The sequence below is a fragment of the Tursiops truncatus genome, chromosome 3 (genome assembly GCF_011762595.2).
Source record: "Tursiops truncatus isolate mTurTru1 chromosome 3, mTurTru1.mat.Y, whole genome shotgun sequence".
Taxonomy (NCBI): Eukaryota; Metazoa; Chordata; class Mammalia; order Artiodactyla; family Delphinidae; genus Tursiops; species Tursiops truncatus.
Window position 1 is genome coordinate 63,331,393 of NC_047036.1, and position 23,417 is coordinate 63,354,809.

At 44.3% G+C, this 23,417-nt stretch overlaps 1 protein-coding gene across 3 annotated transcripts in view; it reads right to left on the reverse strand.

Annotated features, from left to right (window-relative positions):
* SERINC5 (serine incorporator 5) overlaps positions 1–23,417 on the reverse strand; it is a 179,265-nt gene that overhangs the window by 47,889 nt on the left and 107,959 nt on the right. For 2 of the 3 annotated variants that reach the window (XM_073802254.1, XM_019929768.3), the window contains one exon: positions 1,740–1,907. In XM_073802254.1, coding sequence (XP_073658355.1) covers positions 1,740–1,823 — 84 coding nt within the window. In that variant the 5' untranslated portion in view covers positions 1,824–1,907. Of the gene's footprint in view, positions 1–1,739; positions 1,908–11,099; positions 11,425–23,417 lie in introns of all 3 variants that reach the window. The other variant, XM_033852973.2, reaches the window with a different exon arrangement.

A 23,417-nucleotide genomic window follows, 5' to 3' on the forward strand; every position in this document is an offset into this window, starting at 1 on the left:
GAGTGGAAAACACCACCGAGATGGAGTAGGACCTGGTGTAGACGAACAAGGCAGCCTTAGCCCTTGGTCTCCCTGCCTCCAAACTTCCACAGCACTTCACGCATGCTCTCATAAGACACAACTTCTACCTGGTTTTAAGCCTCAGAAGACTTCATACCTGTCTCTGGGTTAGAAGCTCCTTTTCTCTCAAGTTTGAATGACCCATGGCTCCCATGCAGGGCCTTACTGAACAGAGATCCACTGTTTAAAGCAATCAGAGGAGAATCTAAACTTCACAAGTTTTCACATTAGTTCCAGTATATTCCAGATCATACCACCACAGTTATAAAAGCATTACCCAACAGAAAGCTTCAAAGGGACTACTTTAACGGATAAGAATATAACAAGTGCTTCTAAAAACATGATTGTTCTGAAGCCCTTGAGTGCATTTAAAACAGTCTGCAGTTTCAGCATAAGGTTGGGGAGAACAAACAGTTCCTCAGGAGTTGCTCCTGGCGATGCCATCTCCAGGCTTCCAGTAGGGCACTGCCCTGACCTTGCCCCCCACCCCCCACTCTGCTGGCCCCAGGAAGCTTCAGTGCTCAGCACTAAGGCTGCGGGGCAAATGGGGTCTGGCTGGCGAGCCTTTCTTCTCCCGCTTTCCCTCCGAGGAGAGCTGCCCCCAGAGAACACACCTGCAGCTCTTCCCAGCAAACTGTGCCCCTGCAGAGGAAGTGCTCCCTGGCTCAGGTGGGGTCCCCAGATGGGTTGTCTAACTCATTTTGGGGTTCAGTAGTAGGAAGACCACTTCCTTGCAGATTCGAGCCACAATGTCTTACATCAACTTCTGGGGGGATAAAGGCAATGTTTGGCATCTACCCGCTGAAACTGTAGTCTTTTTTGTCAATTTGTTCAAAACCTCAGAGCGGAAGGATGGTGTTATTTATTGGGCTCCCTCAGAACCCCTAACACTTCCCCCCATAATCAGGCCTACTACGAGGAAATTCCAGAAAAAAGGCCCTATATGTGTCTCTATCAGCATCATGTACCAGGGATACCTTTGTAGACACTGCCCGGGAAATGGCTGGAAGCAAATCCATCCCTCACCCCTGGAGACACCCACCCCACAAGTGACATGTCCAGAAAAGTAAAACTTGCCCAATAGCCCACTCCTCATTACCTGTGGGATTACGTAGGCTTTACCATACTGGCTACATTAAGTGTTTATATATAACAGCTGCTACCAGAGACACTGGCAGACAGCCTTAGAACAAGGGAAGAGTACAAAGGTCTGTAAGAAAAGACTACACATCTAATCAGGAACGGCCATCAACAAGGCTAAGATGGGACTTCCCTGGCGGTCCAGTGGCTAAGACTCCGTGCTTCCACTGCAGGGGGCGTGGGTTTGATCCCTGGTTAGGGAACCAAGATCAGGGAACCAAGATCCTGCATGCCATATGGCATGGCCAAAAAGGAAAAAAGACAAAAAAAAAAAACCCAAAATGAAGCCAAGACAACACACACAATCTTCTGCACCAAAAGCATCAGATGGCATCTGTCCTTCTACTAAAGATAGAGATGGTGAAGGGTTCGCCCACTTGGAAGGAAAGCACTGAAGAGGCTTCAGGGAAGTTTAGGGAGAGCGGGTATAACCCTAAACCACCCTGGGGTGGGTGGGCCCCATCCTCTAAACTGAATGTTTCCCACACACCCTCATCAACCGTTCATCAGCAGTAGGAAGAGGTGAAGGGGTGACTTACATGCTCCCTCATCCCGTTGGCCACGGTGTTGGACATCATGATGCAGCAGATGATGACGACCAGGATGAAGTAGAGCGCGTACATGAAGCGGGTGCTCCGGGACTGGCGGATCTTGGGGCAGCAGCCGCAGCAGTAGGAGCAGCCAGCATTCCCACAGCAGCAGGCCAACTAGGAAAGGAACACAAAACATCCTCTCGGAGCCTCTCCTTCACAAACCTGCTTACCCCAGACCTCTGCAGGTGAGCTACCGTTCTTCCAAGGCGTCCTGCCCATAGGACATGTGTGAACAGTTGAGTGCGTGAACAAAGTTTTCGCCAGAATTGGTCTGACATTGTCTTTAATAAACACGATGGCTTGGGAGATGCCCAATACTTAAACAGAAAAGGCACACTTCACCTGAAGCACTGTCATCACTCTTAGACAAAAACCAATTGGTGAAGAGCAAGAAGCCAAGAACTAGAAAAAGGACTAAGTGAAGTGGGAAGGACGGGAATACCAAGAAGTTGGGCCCAAGAAAGGGACCTGTCTAAATCCATGAGCCAAAGAATGAACTGCATGGGCGGGGGGGGGGGCGGAGGTAACTTGAAGCACAAAAGGCACAGGTGCCTCTTACATGTGTGTTGTTGACCACAGCTTCAGGCCCCTAAGGGTAGGCTTTAGGCTAATGAGTGGGGCAGGATTGGGCTTTACTGGTCAATGCAACAGGACATAATTTTATTTGAGAATATTAAATAAAATAGGGGATTAAGTTTTCAGGTTTGGGTCTGGTGTTAATTTTTTTCTTCTTCTTAAAGAGCTTGTTTTTTTAGAGTAGTTTTAGGTTCACGATAAAACTGAGGGGAAGGCACAGAGATTTTCCATATGCCCCCCACTCCTACACATGTATAGCCTCCCCCGTTATCAATATCAGTCACCAGAACGGTACATTTTGGGTTCACTCTCGGTGTCGTGTATTGAACAGGTTTAGATAAATGTATAATGACATATATGCAACATTATGTAGCAGAGTATTTTCACTGCCCTAAAAGGAAACTAGATCTTTAGTAAGCCTGGGTTTGGGCCCTGGCTCTGCCACCTACCAGCTATGAGCGTTTTCAAGGCTCAGACTCCTCATTTTTTTTTTGCGGTACGCGGGCCTCTCACTGCTGCGGCCTCTCCCGTTGCGGAGCACAGGCTCCGGACGGGCAGGCTCAGCGGCCATGGCTCACGGGCCCAGCCGCTCTGCGGCATGTGGGATCTTCCCGGACCGGGGCACGAACCCGTGTCCCCTGCATTGGCAGGTGGACTCTCAACCACTGCGCCACCAGGGAAGCCCCAGACTCCTCATTTTTTAAAGTGAGGGTGCTAACAGTACTTAGTGTACTTGGTGGTCTCTTGGACAACCTAATCAGACACACCTGGTGTTAGGGAGGGATATCCGTTTAGCAAATAGGGAATAATACAAAAGAGATTACCATAAACCACGAATAACAACCAAATCTACATGTATTAACACTATACATAAAACCTAACAATGCAATCTCTTGATAGTTATTTAGCAGGAAGTTCAGAGCTTTGCATGGCTTCAAAACAAGCATCAATTAGAAGGCTACACTATAAACATCACTTACAGTAAGAAGAGACCACAGGTGTAAGACCACAACAGGTTATAATCATAATGACGTTAGGACAGATCTTAGAAACATACACATTTCCCAAGATATTTCATCTACTTCATGGAACCGCCATTGTTGGAGCCCTTTGTCATTCTGTACTATTTCATTACTTAAAATTTCTTAATGTACTCTCTCCATCTTACCTTCAGTTTTCTAAGCCATTTTTCTCAAGACTCTTCTTGCCTCAGAAGGCTGGGACTGCTCTGCAAGACAAGCTATTCTATCGGGCTGAGCTAACAGATCACACGAGTGGGATCCTAACACTGCTGCCTGTGTGGTGTTCTTACAGGCCACCTTCCTTTACAGTTCACTCATCCATATTCTCTGTCCCTGATTTTACTGATCCCTTTCCACTCATATGCCCCAGTTTTTCTTTCCTCTCCCTCCCCGGCTCCCTCTTCTCCGCTCCCACTGGCTTAGATGGCTTCTGGCCCAGACCCGCCTCCCTCCTCCTCTGCCTGCCAAATTCTTTCCAAACTGCCTCATTCAACGGTTGCTAACTCTTTAAGCTCTGTGGTCTTAGATAACCAGTTTTACTGTATTTCAAATGTGATCAAATATTTATCCTATCTGGAAAAAGAAATACTTAGAAGCAGTTGATACATCCTATGAGAGAACTTACCCATAGCAGAATCAACATTTACACTTACTATCTCCACAGAGGGGAAAAATGAGCACATACAGACATAATGTCAGCCTAATGGGTCATTTAAAGACAAATAGTGACAGAGGAATGTGATCATGGAAAACGTGAAGAGAAAATCACATTGGTTTAATCCTACTCTGTCATTAAAGTCATGTGTCATTGTATGGATCTAATTTTTTAAACTCTCCTTATTTTTCACTTTCACCCTACATGTGGTGCTATGATATTTATGTGTGTATACATATATATAGACAAGTGTACATACATACACACATGCCTAATATTAGAATCAAAGAGCACTTCTCTACTAGCCTAAAAGTTATTTATGAAAGCAAACTATGCCAATCACCAATACCATAGTACAAGTGCATTATCTTAAGCTAAACGCTGATACGGAAGTGGAAATTCAAAACAGCATCCACACAAGCAATGTTATGTTAGCAGCGAGGAAAATCTCACAGCCCTGCTGACTTACTACTTCTTTCCGGAAGAGCATAATTTAGAATAAAATGGGTTTACCTTTTATTCCTTGCCACTTACAGCTTTATTACTGTGAACATGTCACTCCCCTACTCTTCACCCTCAAAACTGGAGAAAGCAACTCCTGGCCAACCTAACTTCAGGGGCTGTCACAAGCTTGGAGAGAAGTGCCTCTGTCTTGTTACCCCCGACTCCAGAGGACCTAAACATTTTACTGAACAAGTCAAGGTATAAAAAACAAAGGTAGAATGGACAATACCAAGAGTGAACCCTAATGTAAACTATGGACTTTAAATAATAATGATGTGTCCATGTAGGTTCACTGGTTGTAACAAATGTACCACTCTGGAGAGGGACGTGAATAATGCGTAAAGCTGTGCGTGTGTAGGCGCAGAGGGTATACGGGAAATCTCTGTACCTTCCTCTCAATTTTGCTGTGAACCTAAAATATCTCTTAAAAATAAAGTCTATCAAAAAACAAACAACAACATATGAACAAAACAGTGCCCATCAATGGCTCAATAAATGTTGAATGAATAATATATGATAAAGTCCTAACAGCAACACTCCTCAAACAAAAGGGCTGGCAATCCCACTCCACAGGGCCAAGGGCACAAGTCATGTGCTGCACTCTGAATTTCTCACACCCACATTGTATCACAAAGAGTTCATTATTAAGGGCTTTAATTTATAGATACTGCACACAATCTTTTTCCACAAGAAATCAGTAGACATTCAAGAGGGACCCAGGACAATCTTTTGGGAGGGCGATGCTTACAATTCTTCTAGAAGTTCATCCTGTAGGTATACTTACACAGGAGCACAGAGATTTAGGTATAGGTTGTTCATTAAAAGCATAAAAACGGGGACTTCCCTGGTGGCGCAGTGGTTAAGAATCCGCCTGCCAATGCAGGGGACACGGGTTCGATCCCTGATCTGGGAAGATCCCACATGCCGCAGAGCAACTAAGCCCGTGCACCACAACTACTGAGCCTGCACTCTAGAGGCCACGAGCCACAACTACTGAGCCCATGTGCCACAACTACTGAAGCCTACACGCCTAGAGCCCACGCTTCGCAACAAGAGAAGCCACCGCAAAGAGAAGCCTGTGCACCGCATTGAAGAGTAGCCCCTGCTCACCGCAACTAGAGAAAACCCGTGTGCAGCAATGAAGACCCAACGTAGCCAAAGATAAATAAAATTAAGAAAAAAAGCATAAAAAAGGTATTATTCTCCAGCTACACAGGGGCAGAATAAATGAATTATGGACTATCCATACAATAGGACATAGTTTAAAAGAATAAGTCAGTGTTATGGGCTGAACTGTGTCCCTGCCCCCGCCCCTCCAGTCATATGTTGGAAATCCTAACCCCCTGTATCTCCAAACATGACTTTATTTAGACAGATGGCCTTTAAAGAGGTAGTTAAGATTCAATAAGGTCACTGGGGTGGACCCTAATCCAATATGACTGGTGTCCTTGTAAGAAGAAGAGATTAGGACACAGAGACACACGGAAAGAAGACCATGTGAAGACATAGGGAGAAGACAGCCATCTACAAGTTAAGGAGAGAAGCCTCCTTAATCTCGGACTTCTAGCTCCCAGATCTGTGAGAAATTAAATTTCTGTTGTTTACACTACTTGGTCTGTGGTACTTGGGTTATGACAGCTCCAGCAAACGAAGACAGCCAGTATGCCCGGATATTTTATACGTACGCATATCTGTACGTGGGAAATATGTGTGTGGACACAAAGACCGCTAACATCGATCACCTGGGCCTAGATGAGTGGGCCTAGATGTGGGGAGGAAACTAAGACAGCCACGTCTCAGTCTCACTGTTTCGCTCTCCCGTCTGGGTTTTTACCATGTGCATGTATTACTCTCGTGATTAGAAAAAGAAAACGGACTATTTAAGAAAAGTAACTAAGTTTCAAGATAATGATACAGAAGTATTTGCAGTGTGGTATTGACGTGTGTGTTTTCTTTCTTTCTGAAGAAACTTTCCCTCCCCCAAATATACTGAAAGAGAAAAATTTCAAAGAGCCGTTCACACCCTCTATCTAACTTCCTTTGCAATAGCAACAGCATGAATAGCAAAGGCTTTTCTAAATAGAAGGTGCTTTGTCCTTGCCGGGGCAGAGTCCAAATGAAAGGATTAGCCAGCCTCTTGCTGCTACCTGGAGCTGGGCCTCCCCCTTAGTGTTAGTTTTCTTCTCCTGTCTAAGGTGCGTGCCCTCGTGCTCGCGTGCGTGTGCACACACACACTACCAAAACCACAGTAAATAAATACACACTCTCCTTGTCCTCCCACTGGCCTTGGGCTGACAGTTCTTCTAAGGACTGATGCCAGGCACGTGAGGAAGTGATCACAGAAGCGAAACATGAGCTAGGGCTGGTAGTAACTTCCGGGTTCTTTTGTTAAACTAAAAAGCACAATTCCTTTATTACCTAGAATTCCCTGCTGACAACACCACCAATTGGAAATAGCAAAGAATCAGGAAGAAAGCCAAAGAGACGTCATAGAATCAGCACAAACACATGCTCATGTATCTTGTGAGAGTTCCCCTCTTCCTCCCTCAGGTCTTTTTTTCACAGTTCCAACAGGCTTGCTTAAGTCCACTGGTGGGAAGAGTACAGGTCTGAGAACCAGAAGGCCTGGATTCTAACTCTGTGCAGCTCTGAGTCTTGGTTTTCCTCACTTGCACATTGAAGGAGCCTAGGCAGATGACAGAGGATAGGTAAACAGGTTTCATCTGACGCTCAACTCATTGGCAGTGGTGGTCCTGAGGTAGGTTTTAAGGCTGAATGTCTCAATCCACAGGGAAAATGCAAGGACCAATGAGCACCATGTGCATGGTGACACCCATGCTACAGTCTGTTCATCCCTGTGAGAGGTGATCTGATTGATCCCTACCATCCACAAGTTCTTAGATGTTGAAAAATGACCTGCAAGAGGCAAGCACACTGGGTTAAACCCAAAGCAAGAAGAGAGAGAGAAAAATCGATCAGAAAGAGAAGAATTAAAAAGTGGAGCAGTCAAAAGCTCTTCAAGCAGGCGCGGGTTCTATGAGCATCACCCCATTGCTTCCTGGGCTACATTCTGCGATGTTCAGCTCCCACGGCAGTGAGATAACTCACATTCATCATAATGACTCAGGCACCCCATTAACTCGGGTTCCCTTCGTTCCACTTAGGAAGGCAAACGAGTTGCATAGGACACTTCTGTCGCAAGAATCACCGCAAACACAGATCACATTTTTTTCAGTTCCAATGCTTTAGTTTGGGGGAATGTAAATCCCTCAGCAAAGTGGAAAACGTTCATTCATTCAGACTTATTCCTTGAGAGCTCTGGACAGCCTAGTTGGCTTTAGCACGTCAAAACTAAGTTGAAACTGCAAAAGGAAAGACTGCTTCAAATCTGACACGGACCTTCATTCAGTCCCTTTTCCTGACTTGGAAATGCAGGAGCCCTAGCAGAACTGAGGAAAGACCTAAGAGATTTTTTGTTAACTACAATAATTACAATATTGTCCCTTAATAAATGGTGAGGAGGCGGGGCAGCAGTAAGGAAGTTCCTAAAAAACTGAAGTTGTTGGGGGCTTCCCTGGTGGCGCAGTGGCTAAGAGTCCACCTGCCGATGCAGGGGACACGGGTTTGTGCCCCGGTCCGGGAGGATCCCACATGCAGCGGAGCGGCTGGGCCCGTGAGCCATGGCTGCTAAGCCTGCGCGTCCAGAGCCTGTGCTCCGCAACGGGAGAGGCTACAACGGTGAGAGGCCCGCGTACCGCAAAAAAAAAAAAAAAAAAAAAAAAAAAAAAAACTGAAGTTGTTGAAGCTGCTGGAAGCAGAACCCAGGTGTTCCTGTGCAAGCTGGGGGGGGGAGGGCGTTAATACCAAAGAAAGAGAAGAAAAACACACAAGACATAAAACCAGGTTCAGAATATTTTATTAAAGTGAACGGTGCTATCTTTTAATTTCCATTTCCACATCTCTTGGTAACACACAATACTACTCATGCCATGTCACAGCCCACTTTCCTTCCTTCTCCTTTGAGGTTTTAGGATTATCTATGAATCACCAGCGGTCAGCAGAGAGGTAAGGAACAATTGATTCTACTTTGATAGCAGTATTTATTTAAATTCTGGACTACACAACCAATATTTTGCACCTCATTCTCCTCACTAGATGCTCAGAAACAGCTTCCCACTGAGCTTATACAGATATTTTCCTCCACTACAGTCAGGAGGCAGAGGCAGTGGTAAATAGCAACTCTTGCCACCGTGGTGCCACGTGCTGCCCTTTACCGGTAGCTATACGAGAGAATGATGCGACTTGAAAGCTGGGAGAACAAGAACACACAATTCCTCTGCTCAATAAAGGCGTATCTTACTGCACAAGAAATACAGGTGGCAGGTAGTCGCTAATTCACAAAAGGATTGTGTTTTAGAAACCTCAACACATATTATACATGTGTTAGTAAGTTGGTTTGTTTGGAGCTTACAGTGGATTTCTCCCACACAAAAGAATATAGGGGAACCTAGTAAAGCTTACTTAATCCATAATAATATTAGCTAACACTTATTAATCCCTTGCTCTTTGCAAGGTACTACAACTTATCATGAGCTATTATATCAACCCCACCGGACAGAGCTGGTGAGTGGTAGAGCCAGGATTTGAATCTGTAGGCTCTTTGCCATTCTGCTCTATTCACTGCTGGCATATACAGAGGGTGCACTGGACAGACAACACTGGCCTGAAACCTTGGTTTCCTACAGAAGGGAAATTGGCTGTGTGGGAAGGAAGCAGCAAGTGAGGAAGCAGTTTTTCTCTCCTGCTCTCAGGGGTACAGTAAGCATTCAACAGGTATCTGAAGAAGGCATCTCCCTCTGTGTGCCCCTCCTCTCTCCTGGCAACCTCTGGCTGCAGTGGACCTGGATGCCCTCTATTAGCGCCCTGCCAGAGCAGCTCAACCACTCCCATTACCAAGTTCCCCCCTCTCTCACCCCCAAGCCCTAGCCCACTTTAAAAGCCCTACTACCCCTAATCCTATGGAAAATAACCAGGCCATTCATTCACTCAACTAATGGTTAGTATACTACATACCCAGTTGTGCAATGTTAATTCCTGAGAATGCAGCAATAAACAACAGACCTTGTTTCTACCCGTGAAATGACCCTATGGGGCATTCCCCCAAACCCTCTGCTTCAGCTCCTCTCTGAAGTACCTAGATAACAGCATCTAATGCACATTCCTGAGTTGCTTGGCAGATGTGAAAACCTCCACCAAATGAAAGACGTGAACTACCTGATGACCATGAGCACATAGCCCCCAGACCTACTGGTGCCTAAGGACTGGTAGTGTTAACCCCTGTGACACTGCCCTGTTACCTCACCATCAGCCAATCAGAGAACTGTGCACAAGCTGATCACATACCCTGTGACCCTCTTCCCTCATCTGGCCTTAAAAATGCTTTGCTGAAACCTTCGGGGAGTTCAGGGTTTTGGAGGGGGCACGAGCCACCCGTCTCCTTGCGTGGCCCTGCAACAAACCTTTCTCTGCTCCAAACTCCGATGTTAGGGTTTGTTTGTCCTCACTCTGTGTTGCGCACACGAACTTGCGTTAACATAACAAGTTGTTTAGAAGAAAGGAACCTGGATGCTCCTTTCTGTACTGGAAGGAGTACTGATCACTGACATAATGGTGCATTCATATCATTGAATCCAATGCACCCACTGAAATGATTATACAGGAAAAGTTACAGCCATGGAAAGATGTCCACACTGCATTAACTGAAAATAGATAATAACACAACAGTATAGAGCATGATAGCATTTGGGGTAAAATTATAACACGATACAGATCTGCAATAACAACAACAAAAAACAATCTAAAAGGATATACCAGTATGTCAATGGTAGTTAACAGAATTGTGGGATTATGAGTGACTACGCTTTTCTGTATTTTCTGAACTCTTTGTAACCAGCACATATCTTGTAATTAGAAAAACACTTCAAGTTTCTCTTTTGGAAGAAAACAAAACATTTCTCTTCTACCTTACAGGTAGTAAGCACTCAAGCATTTGCTAAACGAATCAGCCAGCGAGTAAATGAGATCTACTTCTGCTACGTGATTGGTAGAAAACAGCCAGAGTGAACTATCACTGTAACTGAGGCATAAAACTAGAAAATTCTACTGTGCTGTTTTGTTTGTTTTCTTTTTTGTGGTACGCAGGCCTCTCACTGTTGTGGCCTCTCCCATTGCGGAGCACAGGCTCCGGACGCGCAGGCTCAGCGGCTATGGCTCACGGGCCCAGCCGTTCCGCGGCATGTGGGATCTTGCCGGACCGGGGCACGAACCCGTGTGCCCTGCATCGGCAGGCAAACTCTCAACCACGGTGCCACCAGGGAAGCCCTGTGCTGTATTTTTAAGTATGGTTAAGACGGTGAATTTTGTTTTTACCTCAATTTAAAAATTTTTTAACCCTTATAAAGTTTTTTTGAGTTTAATTGCTATAAATAAACCTCTACTTGGTAGAATTTGAAGCAAATGAAAATGAAATAGGAAAAATTAAATGGCTACCTAAGAGTGCAAGTTGAACAAGAAGCTGTGTATTTGCCTGGCCCAGAAATTGGCTCTTGTGTTTCCTTCATTTCAGGTTCTTAAGTTTTTCCCTTTTGAGTTCAGAGAATCACTTAAAGCTCCAAGATTTTCACAATCTTTTCCATAACTGTCACGACACGATTCTGGAGGGTTGTCGGAAAGGAGTTTGGGACAGGAGGTTTCTCACACAGGTTTCAACATTCTAGAACGTGCTGGTTTCAACAGCATTTCCATGAAAAGCATTGTCAAGGGTCAGTGTCCTTCCTTCATGAGCACTGAGTACCCACAGCCACTGGGACCGAATCTGAAACAGGCAAAGGACAGGTCATCAACACCCACCAAGCCAGCACTGGCTTTTGGGTCACAACGAATCTGGACACAACCGTTCCCCTTGTTGGGAGTCTCTTTCTCACGAGGTTAGGGTTACTTACAGAATGCTGATTGAGTTCTCTGTTCTCAGACAGCAGTTGGATTCTTTGAGTCATTCCCTCACACCACCCTCCGCTTATGCATCTTCTAAAAAATACCACACTCGATATACTTTAGTAAGTTGGTGGAGAGAACCTATAAGGTTTAAGGTTAAAAGGTAAACTAACTGTTTTCTGTTGAACTGCCAGAAAGCAGAAACACTCGTGGGAGACAGATCATTTAGAGCAAAGTTTGTCAAACTCTTTGGGGCACCATTGGGAGCCCCATAATTCTTTGGGGGGGGGTTGCTGTCCTGTGCACTGTGGCACGTTTAGCAGCATCCTTGGCCTCTCCCCACTACATGCCAGAAGCAACCCCCCCTCTTCTCCCTCACAAGTGGAGACGATCAGAAATGTCTCAGACAAATGCCCTCCCCCGTTCTCGATGGAGCCAGGCTGTCTGGGTTCACACCCAAGCTCCTGTCTGGGTTCACACCCAAGCTCCAATGCAGCCTGGTTAAGCGGCCTTGGGCCAATTCTTCACCTCTCCAGGTTTCAATTATCTCATTGTTAAATGGGAATAAAAATACCTACTTCACAGGGTTGTTGTGAGGATTAAATGAGTCAGTTCAGGAAAAGCTCTCAGCGCAGAGCCTAATACAGGGTATCCATCCACTTTCCCAAGAAAGCCACCTGTACTTATCATCTACATCATCAATAGTCATGTCCCTCCTCCCCAGAGAGGCCCCCCTCCTCAGTCCATCAGGTAGATATGGAAAGAGGTAAAGATGGGAGGGGGATGGGATCAAATCATTACTACCTCACTTATAACAATGCTTTCATTTTTCTGCCCTAATGTGAATGATAAATGCATCTGTTGAAGGAAAATACTTTCAGAAATAAAACTTCTGAGATCTAAACCCAGGAAAGCATCCTAGCAACTTGGGGAAAAGTTGTCATGTGTGTGGAAGCACTTCCCACGTGCCCTCTTTATTTCCACTGAGGAACAAGCAAGGCAATCAGAACATTCATTTGCACCCACTGAAGCCACAAATACCTGCCGCAGAACAGTTCTGAGAAAGATGAGTTAAGCAAGTTCCAGAAAAAAAATGCTGTAGGAAAACAAAACCTTGAAATTCAAAATGGAAAAGTGTAGGACAATGGGAAGAAAAGTGCTCATTAGGTTTAAACCATTTTTAAAAGTCAGTTTTAAGGCTTCTCATCAAAATGAGAGAGGGGGGCAAAATCCTGCTTGTTCCACTTCATAATAGCTTATCAACAAACAGTTAATGAAACACAAAGCCCAAAATGTGCCTGATTGTGTCCTGGAGATTACGCCGCAATGAAGAAATGTGCCAAGCCCTTTCTAAGAGGTCCTTTACGCCAGCCCAATCCCCAGACGCCGCCAATCCTGGTGATGGAGGCCACAGAGCCAACTAGATCCAAGTGTGCTCTGGGAAGGAGAACAGAAATGGGCTCATTTCACAGACAGTTCCAGCAGGCATGACCTCAGAGCTCAGGTGGGCCAGCAGTTTCAAGGGGTTAGCAGTGCACTCCTTTCCCTACCAAGTGAAATCCCATGTGCAACTCCAATGTATAAAACATATGGGTGCACTAAAACACTACAAATGTTCTTATATATACATGCAACACATATTTATCAAATGCTGACTAGTGACCAGGCACTGTTCTAGGAGCTAGGAGTACAGTCGCTGCCCTCATGAAGCTTACATTCTAGTCGATTTATATCAAACACGGCATCCCCCAAATTCCACCCAAACTGGGACATGTCGCAGCACCTAGGTTGAAAACCTCTGATCCAGTCCAGTCCCCTTATTTTCCTGATATGAAATCGGAGGCCCAGAAAGGTTAGGTTATTTGACTGAAGGACAAATCTAGTGGTGGGCATCAGTGGACCAGCAAAAAACACAGCATTTGAGACAATTCAGCAGTCTGGAGGCAGGACGAGCTAAAAACTCAGCCCGTGGGTCCCACACTTCTGCATCCATAGCGCAATCAACTCACAGACACGCAAACCCACTAAAACGTGGCACCATAAGTAGTTTAAACAACGCTCTGTCGACTCTAGCAAGAAGGCAGTAAGTGTCTAAGTGTCTAGTACAGTTTGAAAGGTTTCCATCACAACACAGTTAAAGTGATGGCTCACGATGAGTCAGCCCTGGGGTGGCCACAAAACTGAGCTCTCTGGAAGCTACGGGCTATGGCTGCTAAGTGCCCAAGCCCCTGAGGCGCCTCCCTCCCTACTTCTGAGAAGCAGGCAAGTCCCTCCCCGCATCCCTCACACAACCGCAGGGTCAACTGCTGGTCGCTCTCCCTCCCCGCCGCCGTAGGAAGAGGCCACTGCTCAAGACACCTCCGACCCCTGACAAGTGACAAGCTGGCTATCTCTGAAGGTGAGACTAGCTGCAGTGGTTCTGTGCAAGGACAGACTCACACACGCCTCCTGCCCTAGATTTTCCAGCAGTCAGGACTTCATATAATCCTATTCTTTAGGATTCCCAGAATGCCTGATAGAAGGTGACGTTTTAAACCTGTTTTCACATAAACGAATAGAAAAACTGGAAAAGAGAGACGCCAGACAAAGGCCTCTGGCTTGGAACACCGGTTCCCGTGCGGTGCCAGCCCTCAGGGGCGGGGAAGGGAGAGAGAAAGGGCCGCAGTGGCTCTCACGGGGACCCTCCTACAGGGACGCCCTCACCCGTCTCTCCACATGAAAGCCTGGTGGCCACATGAAAGGTCCTGGTCCCGCAGCCTTTTCTCAGAGCTGGAGTAACAGCTGCACTGTTTTCCTACAGCTGAGAAAACACCTTCTCACAGTTGAGATTGCCGTTCCTCAGTCCCTCAAAGATTCAGGAAGCCTTCTTCCCAGCCCCCCTCTCCTTCCATCCCCGAAGTTTACCTCCTCCCTCATACTTGTAGCTTGAAGAGGAAGGAATGAATAGGTGTGTACCCTTCCCCCAGGCAAATATCCACAGTTAACTGCCTTTTTTGGTTGAAGAGCTGCCCAGGGGCCCAGTGGATCTTATCAGCAACCCGCCTACCCTCTTCTGAACCTGGGTCTCGTGACAAGGCCAGCTGGCACCAAACCCTAGGTGTCAGGGTTTGTGAGGTTGCTTTTATTCAGCGACAGGCAGCTTTCATCACACCGGCCGGCAGAGAACTCTCACACATGTGCAACTCCCCCCTGCGACCGCGCCCCCATCCTGAGAAGCTTCCTGTTAATGTTCTTAAAATACCTCTGCAAAAGGAACCGAGGCCACACACGAAGGAGTGCATGAATCATATTTTTTTCTATCAAAATATCAACAGAAATGAAAATATTCTTATATAGCCCCCCCCCGCCGCCGCAACCTTCACCTTCATATTTTTAATCCATCAGAGCACTGGCTATGCCAGCAAGGAGGGCAGAGGGGAGTCTAAGGGATGTTCTCCCAGGGGCATTCTTTTCAATGACAGAAGTCACTTCCCAAGTTGGGAGTGGTGTTCCCTCTGCCACTTAAAACTACAAAGATAGAGCCCTTCTACCGGCCCTACACTGTGGAAGAACAGTACCCCGGCATCAAAACCAAATGCCACGGATCAAAAAGCCAGGCTGACACACATACTCAATGAACTGTTATCGGGCTGCAAGGTAAATAGGCCCAAGGGGTAGGCGGTTCAGGAAATGGACCTGAATTACTGTGATTTGTTCAGTCACACCCGGTGTTTCTCAAGCCAGCTGGGTGGAGTGGATAGGGGGTAGACAGATTAGAGGGTTCCCTGCAGGAGTCTGGTCTGTCTCGCCCCTCCTTCCTTCCCCCAGGGAAATCCAAGGGCCAAGGGGCCCAAGTGGGGCAAATGCCAGGTTGGGGCCAGGGCAGGACTGACGGAGGGTGCCTCACAGAGAGAGAGGGAATCAGCCAGCACAAGGCCCGAGCGCCTGCACAGGAAGCTGGGGCGATGGGGGCAGCAATGAAGTCGAAGTCGCGAAGAAACCTTCCTGGCCCCTGACTTGGTGGTGGCAGGAGGGGGAGGCCCAGGAAGCCAAGAGCTGCTGGAGTGACAAGAGCGCATCTGGTGGGGATGTGGTGAGAGCACAGGGCTATGGACAAGAGCCTGGATGAGGGGATGGACAGAGGAAGTGCAGGAAGGCCCCCAAACAGACGGGCCCAGAGTAGACTAAGGCACAGACTGCTTCACAGCAAGAGCAGAGAGCGCTCGGCAAATTCTGAGGTGCCCGAGCTCGAGGTGCCAAGTGTGGCTCCTGGGCCAGCAGTGTGGGCATCGCTGGGAGCCCGTCAGGTCCCAGCCCCCAACTACCACTCAGAACTGGAACCTGCACTTATTCAATAATAAGCTCCCAGGTGATCTGTGGCTCCTTCAATGCTGTACCCAAGCTCAGGGAACTAGGGTGAGGGCTTTGCTTCTGCAGCGGCAGGGCCTCCTCTTCCACGGATCTGGAACAAGCCAATGGCAGGTGCGGGTGTGTGTTTAAGGAAGACATTTCACACCCCTCACAGGAAGCTCCCGAGCTCTCCACTCAGGAGGACTCTTCAGGGATGGCAAATAGGGAACGCACGTTTCCAGGGGGATCAAACACTGCTTCAATATGACAAGATAAGGGGATTCCGACAGACACGTATGCGGTCCCTGAAAAAGATGTCGTTAAATAATTTAATATGGGAAAATGCTCATGGACACATCCCTGGGAAAAGACAGAGTAAACACACTAAAATATTAACCAGAGCTGTGATTTTTAAATCATCTTTGTGTTCTTTACCTTGTCCTGATTTTTCCAGGTTTTCAACATTAGGATGAATTTCATAACAAGTTCTTTTAATTAAAAGAAAATTATGCAAAATTTTACTCAGTGAAGAATAAAAGAGTAGAAGTCTTCCGACCCAGAAAAAAGTACAAAGCCCATTTAATTTGCTACCTTCCACATATGCTATGACTTGCTATCTAGCTGTCTATTTTATTTATAAAATTCATTCTAGGAATTCCCTGGCAGTCCAATGGTTAGGCCTCCGCGCTTCCACTGCAGGGGGCACAGGTTTGGTCCCTGGTCGGGAAACTAAAATCCCGCACGCCGCGCAGTATGGTGAGAAAAAAAGCAAAAAAAAAGAAAAATTCATTCTCTTGGGGTACATTAAAAAAACAAGACAACCTTGGCAAAATCAAAGAATATCAGAAGGGAAGAAATACCGTAAGCAGTTCATGCAGCTCAATATCAAAAAAACAAACAACCCAATCCAAAAGTGAGCAGAAGACCTAAACAAACATTTCTCCAAAGAAGACATACAGATTGCCAACAGACACATGAAAGAATGCTCAACATCACTAATTATTAGAGAAATGCAAATCAAAACTAAATGAGGGAAAAAAAAAAAAAACACTAAATGAGGGGGCCTCCCTGGTGGCGCAGTGGTTGAGAATCTGCCTGCCAATGCAGGGGACACGACACCAGTCAGAATGGCCATCATCAAAAAATCTAGAAACAATAAATGCTGGAGAGGGTGTGGAGAAAAGGGAACCCTCCTGCACTGCTGCTGGGAATGTAAATTGATACAGCCACTATGGAGAACAGTATGGAGGTTCCTTAAAAAACTAAAAATAGAATTACCATATGACCCAGCAATCCCACCACTGGGCATATACCCTGAGAAAACTATAATTCAAAAAGAGTCATGTACCACAATGTTCACTGCAGCTCTATTTACAATAGCCAGGACATGGAAGCAACCTAAGTGTCCATCGACAGGTGAAAGGATAAAGAAGATGTGGCACATATATACAATGGAATATTACTCAGCCATAAAAAGAAACGAAATTGAATTATTTGTAGTGAGGTGGATTGACCTAGAGACTGTCATACAGAATGAAGTCAGAAAGAGAAAAATAAATACCGTATGCTAACACGTATATATGGAATCTAAAAAAAAAAAAAATGTTCTGAAGAACCTAGGGGCAGGACAGGAATAAAGACACAGATGTAGAGAATGGACTTGAGGACGGGGGAAGGGGATGGGTAAGCTGGGACGAAGTGAGAGAGTGGCATGGTCTTATATACACTACCAAATATAAAACAGATAGCTAGTGGGAAGCAGCTGCATAGCACAGGGAGATCAGCTCGGTGCTTTGTGACCACTTAGAGGGGTGGGACAGGGAAGGTGGGAGGGAGACGCAAGAAGGAGGAGATACGGGGATATATGTATATGTATAGCTGATTCACTTTGTTATGTTATAAAGCAGAAACTAATACACCATTGCAAAGCAATTATACTCTAATAAAGGTGTTAAAAAAATGACATAAAATTCAAAAAAAACAATCCAAAGAATTATATGCTGTTCTGCCATCAAAACACCGAAAATTAAAACTGGGAATGTCTTAAAAAAAAAAAGACTGGGAGTGTCTTAAGCAACCAGGGAGATCTTTCTACCCAGTACTCATTATAAATAATAGTTACCTACCATTTCTTAAACACTTCCTCTGTATCAAGGTACTACACTAAGGTGTTTTCAAGACATTCTTTGATTTAATCTTTTTTTTGGCCGCAAGGCATGCGGGATCTTAGTTCCCTAACCAGGGATTGAACCCGTGCCCCCTGCAGTGGAAGTGGAGTCCTAACCACTGCACCGCCAGGGAATTCCCTGATTTAATCTTCAGAAGAGCCCTATGATTTAAGTATCACAATCCCCATTTTACAGATAAGGAAACCTCAATCTCTGATTGCAAAGCCCATCAGGATTTCGAAAACTGTTGTTACATTACCACATCCCCAGGAGACCTGGAGTACACCGTTTTAAAGCCTCCTCCACCTGCCCCCATACAGAAACATAAAATCAAGAAAGATCCAAAAGCACCTAAATGCACACAAGACCTGAGGCAGTCCGAAGGGCCCATTAGATATGCATCGTCCTCACTGGCCCTCACTCAGCACCATTCCAAAGGCTTGCTGTAGTATAATACAGCCAAGGCCTTCAGCATCAAGTATCATTCTGAAAGATATTTGGCAGTGTTTATTCTTCTTATAAGTTGTGGTAGCAGTAGTAATAATAATTTTTTTAATAATAGAAAATTGTATTGTGTATTCTCTAGGTGCCAGGTAGGGCCCTAAATTCCTAACATAGTTTCATTTCATCCTCACAATCCTGTGAGGCAGATAATGATTTACCAGTTTTTCACTGGTATTTTTGCCATCTTTTCACAAATGAGAAAGTATTACTTAACTTTTTGGCATGAAAATGTACCACTTTTAGAATCAGAGAAAAAATTTATAAGTTATGCTGACTTTGAAAGAGTGATGTGAAGACAAAAGAAGAAGCAGAGGAAAGGAGAAAAGAGAGAAAAAGGAAAAAAGAATGTCGATTCCATTTTTTTCACAAACGAGAAAACTGATGTGGACAGAAGTGAGGCAACTTTCCTAAGGTCCTGAGATGTGGACTCAGTCAGCCAGGTCCTAACACTCAAACCCAAACCTTTATGCTGCCATCTCTAGGATGGAGCAGCCACCAAGAGCTACTGACATACACTCAGGATAAAATTACAGTCTACAGAGAGGGATGATGTTTAAAAGTTTCTAGCAATTATTTTGGACTCTAGCTTTAAAAACAGACACTAAGCATAAAACAGAGTGAAACTGAGTTTGGCACTTTGCAGCAAGCCTAAAATCTGAACTACAATCCAAATCTCCTTTTATCATTCGCCTTCTTCTTTCAACTATTACGTTAAGGAAAAAAAATTCAGGTTGCCTACATTCTCAATCATTATGATACGGCACAAAATGTCCATTTCTAAACTGTCCCATGATTCACATTTTTCCCATTGCTAACATGAGAACACCTCCCACGCTTTCTAATAGAAATGAAAAGATCATTCTGAACTCTTCCAAACGAATTATACAACAACAAGATACTTAAGCAAAAGACAGAAAACAAAAATTACACTTAGGCTTAAAGTAAATTTCATGGTAAGTTCAGAAGACTCCCTTTCCCTCAAAACATCACATAGAAACTTCTTTTTTTAATTTAACTTCTTGGGATCATCTCTTCAGAGACTGCATAAAACAAAATAGTTTTTCAACCAACCTCTGAAGTTATCAAATAACTGAAAAGTGATCAATATGAACAAACAAGAATTTGAAGTCACCTACATTAAACATTCACAGTTTAAGACAACACTAGGCAAGAGTAAAAGTAAACAAACAACAGAAACTTGCTCCTTTGTAGGTAGGAATCCCTTGGCCAGTGGAGCAATGCAAACAGACTTGTTCCCCCGTATCAAGGCGATAATGATGACATCTTTAAGGAGGACATGAGATCAGCCATGTAAAGTGCTCAGCCCACGTGCCTGGCACATAGTAAGTGTTCAACATTAGCTTGTATTAAATGCTCATCCCATCAATACAAGGTTACTTATCAGCTCTGCACCTCAATCACCTCATCTACAAAACAGAGGTAACAGTAGTTCCAACATCATAGGATTGTTAGGACAGAAAATGTAGTAAAGCACTTAGAACAACAATGTTAGTTACCAATATTATTCTTAGCGCCCTCAAAAAAGAAGCTGAGAGGCTTACAGGGCGGGGGGGGGTCTGAACCCAGTAGCTCCAAAGTAGCTAGCATCTCATTTCCTCAAACGCAAAGCTGGAGCTGACGCTTAGGGAGATTTACCCGGCTGCCAGCTCTCTTCCCACGGCACAAGGAACAAGGGGACAAGGAACCTGTGGAAGCTTGTTCCCAAAGGACAAGGAACCTACGGGCTCCCTTCTTCCTGGCAGTTCCACCTGCTCCAGCAATGTGCAGCTTCAGCATCCTCAGCCCCATCACCCAAACCTCACATCTAACCAAAAAGTTATTCCCCTTTGCATTTCTGTTTGCCGACTTTTTCCAAAAGGATTTTGTTGGGGGGTGGGAGGGGGGTGTTTTGTAACTATGTAAACAAACAACAACAACAAAGGCAACTGCTCCCATTTCTGCAGCACTCACTCCCAAATGCTAGGATGGACTCTTACGTGTGGATAGTTTCTTCCAACCTGTGAGATACTTACTTTTGTTATTATCCCCACCGCGGCAATGAGAAACTTGGGCTCAAGAAGATAAGTTGCCCAAGGTCACAGCTCATTAAGGGTGAGGACAGGGCCCAAACCCAGGTGTGATTTAAAGTCAGCATTCTTAACTGCCCCACCAAACTAAATGTGGAAAAGAAGAAAGGAAAGAGGGATTAGCACCTTCGAAAAACAATAACTGCTTTGGAAAATCCAATCAAAATTCATTTTCTAATGAAGTTATTGCTTAATAAATGAAAATATTACATAAAGAGCTGGCTAGTGCTGCAGACAGCAAGGAAGCGTACTTTAGCCCTAACAACTCCATGACTCAGAAGCACAGTTTAACAGTGATATAGGGACGACTCCAGTTTCCACTGACACCGTATCTATACTTTGTGATTTGTATAAACAAAACCATCTTTCATGCCTCCCAACATCTACCACAGCCCTGTGAAACCTACAGTTAGAAATCTGAAAATATTTAATCTCATGACCACACGAAGAAATGAGCCAACCATCTAAGACTGACTGGTCACCAGTCCCCAAACTGCAACCTCCAGCTCACTGACCAACAGTCCCACTGTGTCTAAATCCCAGATGGATAATTCCTCCAATGTAGGATCAATTTTTAAAAATTAATAGAATTGAGAGCCCAGAAATAAACACTAACATTTATGGTCAATTAATTTCTGACAAGTGGGCCAAGTTAATGCACTGGAGGAAAAAAACAGTATTTTCAATAAACAGTGCTAGAGCTATTGATAGATACCCAAATGCAAAAGAATAAAGCTGGACCCATTCCTTATACCATACACAAAGATTAACTCAAAAAATGGACCAAAGAGCTAAACGTATGAGCTAAAACTATGAAACTCTTAGAAGAAAACACAGGACTAAATCTCCATGACCTTGGGTTGGACAAAGCACTTTTTAGACACAAGATACAGCACAAGCCAGGAAAGAAAAAACTGATACATTGGACTACATCAAAATTTTTTAAATTTTATGTTGCAAATGAGGCCATCAAGAAAATGAAAAGATAACTCACAGAATGAGAAAACACTTGCAAATCACATATCTTACAGAGCTGGTATCTAGAATATAAAAAGAACTCTTAATATTCAATTTTGAAAAAACCCAACTTAGAAATGAGCAAAGGATCTGAACAGACATTTCTCCAAAGAAGCTATGAATAGACAATAAGCACCTGAAAAGATGCTCAACATCATTAGTTATTAGGAAAATGCAAATCAAAACCAAAATGAGATACTTCACAAACTAGGGTGGATATAATTTTAAAAAAAGAAAAAAACAGACAATAATAAGCATTGGTGAGGATATGGATAAATTAGAACCCACATACACTGCTGGTAGGAATATAAGATGCAGCAGCCTCTTTGGAAAATGATTTATTTAAAACAGCCATAAAATGGAAACAACCTAAACAACCATCAACTGAAAAATGGATGAGTTAAATGTGGTATACGGCATAAAAAGGAATGAAGTACTGACACATACTACAACATGGATGAACCTTGAAAACATGCTAGGTGAAAGAAGTCAGTCATGAAAGCCACATATTGTACAATTCCATTCACATGCAATGTTCAGAACAGGCAAATCCATAGAGTCAGAAAGTAAATTAACAGTTGTCAGGGATCTGAGGAAGTTTGGGGAGAAACTGGGAACAACTGCTAATGGTCACAGAGGTGATAAAAATGTCCTAATATTAGACTGTAGTGATGGTTGTACAACTTTGTGAATATACTAAAAACCACTGAATTTTTACACTTTAAATGGATGAGCTAGGGACCTCCCTGGTGGTCCAGTGGTTAAGACTCTGGGCTCCCAATGAAGGGGGCCCGGGTTCAATCCCTTGTCAGGGAACTAGATCCCACATGCCACAACTAAGAGTCAGCACCCCACAACTAAAAGATCCTGCACACCACAACTAAGACCCAGTGCAGCCAAATAAATAGATACATAAATATTTTAAAAAATAAATAAATGGATGAGCTATATGGTATGTGAACTATATCTCAAAACTAACTTTTAAAATTTTATAAAGAATTTCTTTAATTAAAAAAACCTAATATAGTCATTTTTATAAGACAAATAAGGAAGTATCCAAAAAAAGAAAAAAGAGGAAACCTAAAATAATAATTTTAAAAGGCTGGACATTTCTGCTCAAGAGAGAAGTAATAAACGCTTGGGCATTGCTCCAACTCACTTTAAGGATAAGAATAAAACTATGAGGTTTTTTTGAACACCTGTTAATTTAAACAGGAATAAAGTGTCCCCAAGGGCAAATTCCCAGCACTTTGGAGCTGAAATTGTTCCATGTGATTCTTAAATTATTGGTCAGCTATAAAATGCTTTGTAAAGTTTACATTAAGTATTTCACGGATCTTTCAACATTGAGTTTTCTTAAGAGACTGCACATTGGAAATGGCTGATTCTCAGTACTGGAGGCTCCCATTCCTCTAACAATTTTCTTGTATCAAAAACAGCCCTTTCAATACTTCCTAGTAACCCACAGCCGGCAGCAGCACCCCGACAAAGACTGATCTGACAGCTTAACTATAATCTTGGCACCCACTTTTGTGGGTGGCACACTTTTTTTTTTCTAGTTCTATTCACTTCAGTACACTTTAGTCAAGAAAAGCCTGTATTTACATATGTAACTTGTGGGTAATGCAGATAATAATAAATCATACCACACACCCTTATCAGCGGCGCAACCAAGCTGATAATCTCAGTTTCCTGTCTCTCTGGACTCAGGCTTCTTGTCACCAGAATTGGCTCTTAATTATTCAACTGTACTGTCTGTGGACTACCCA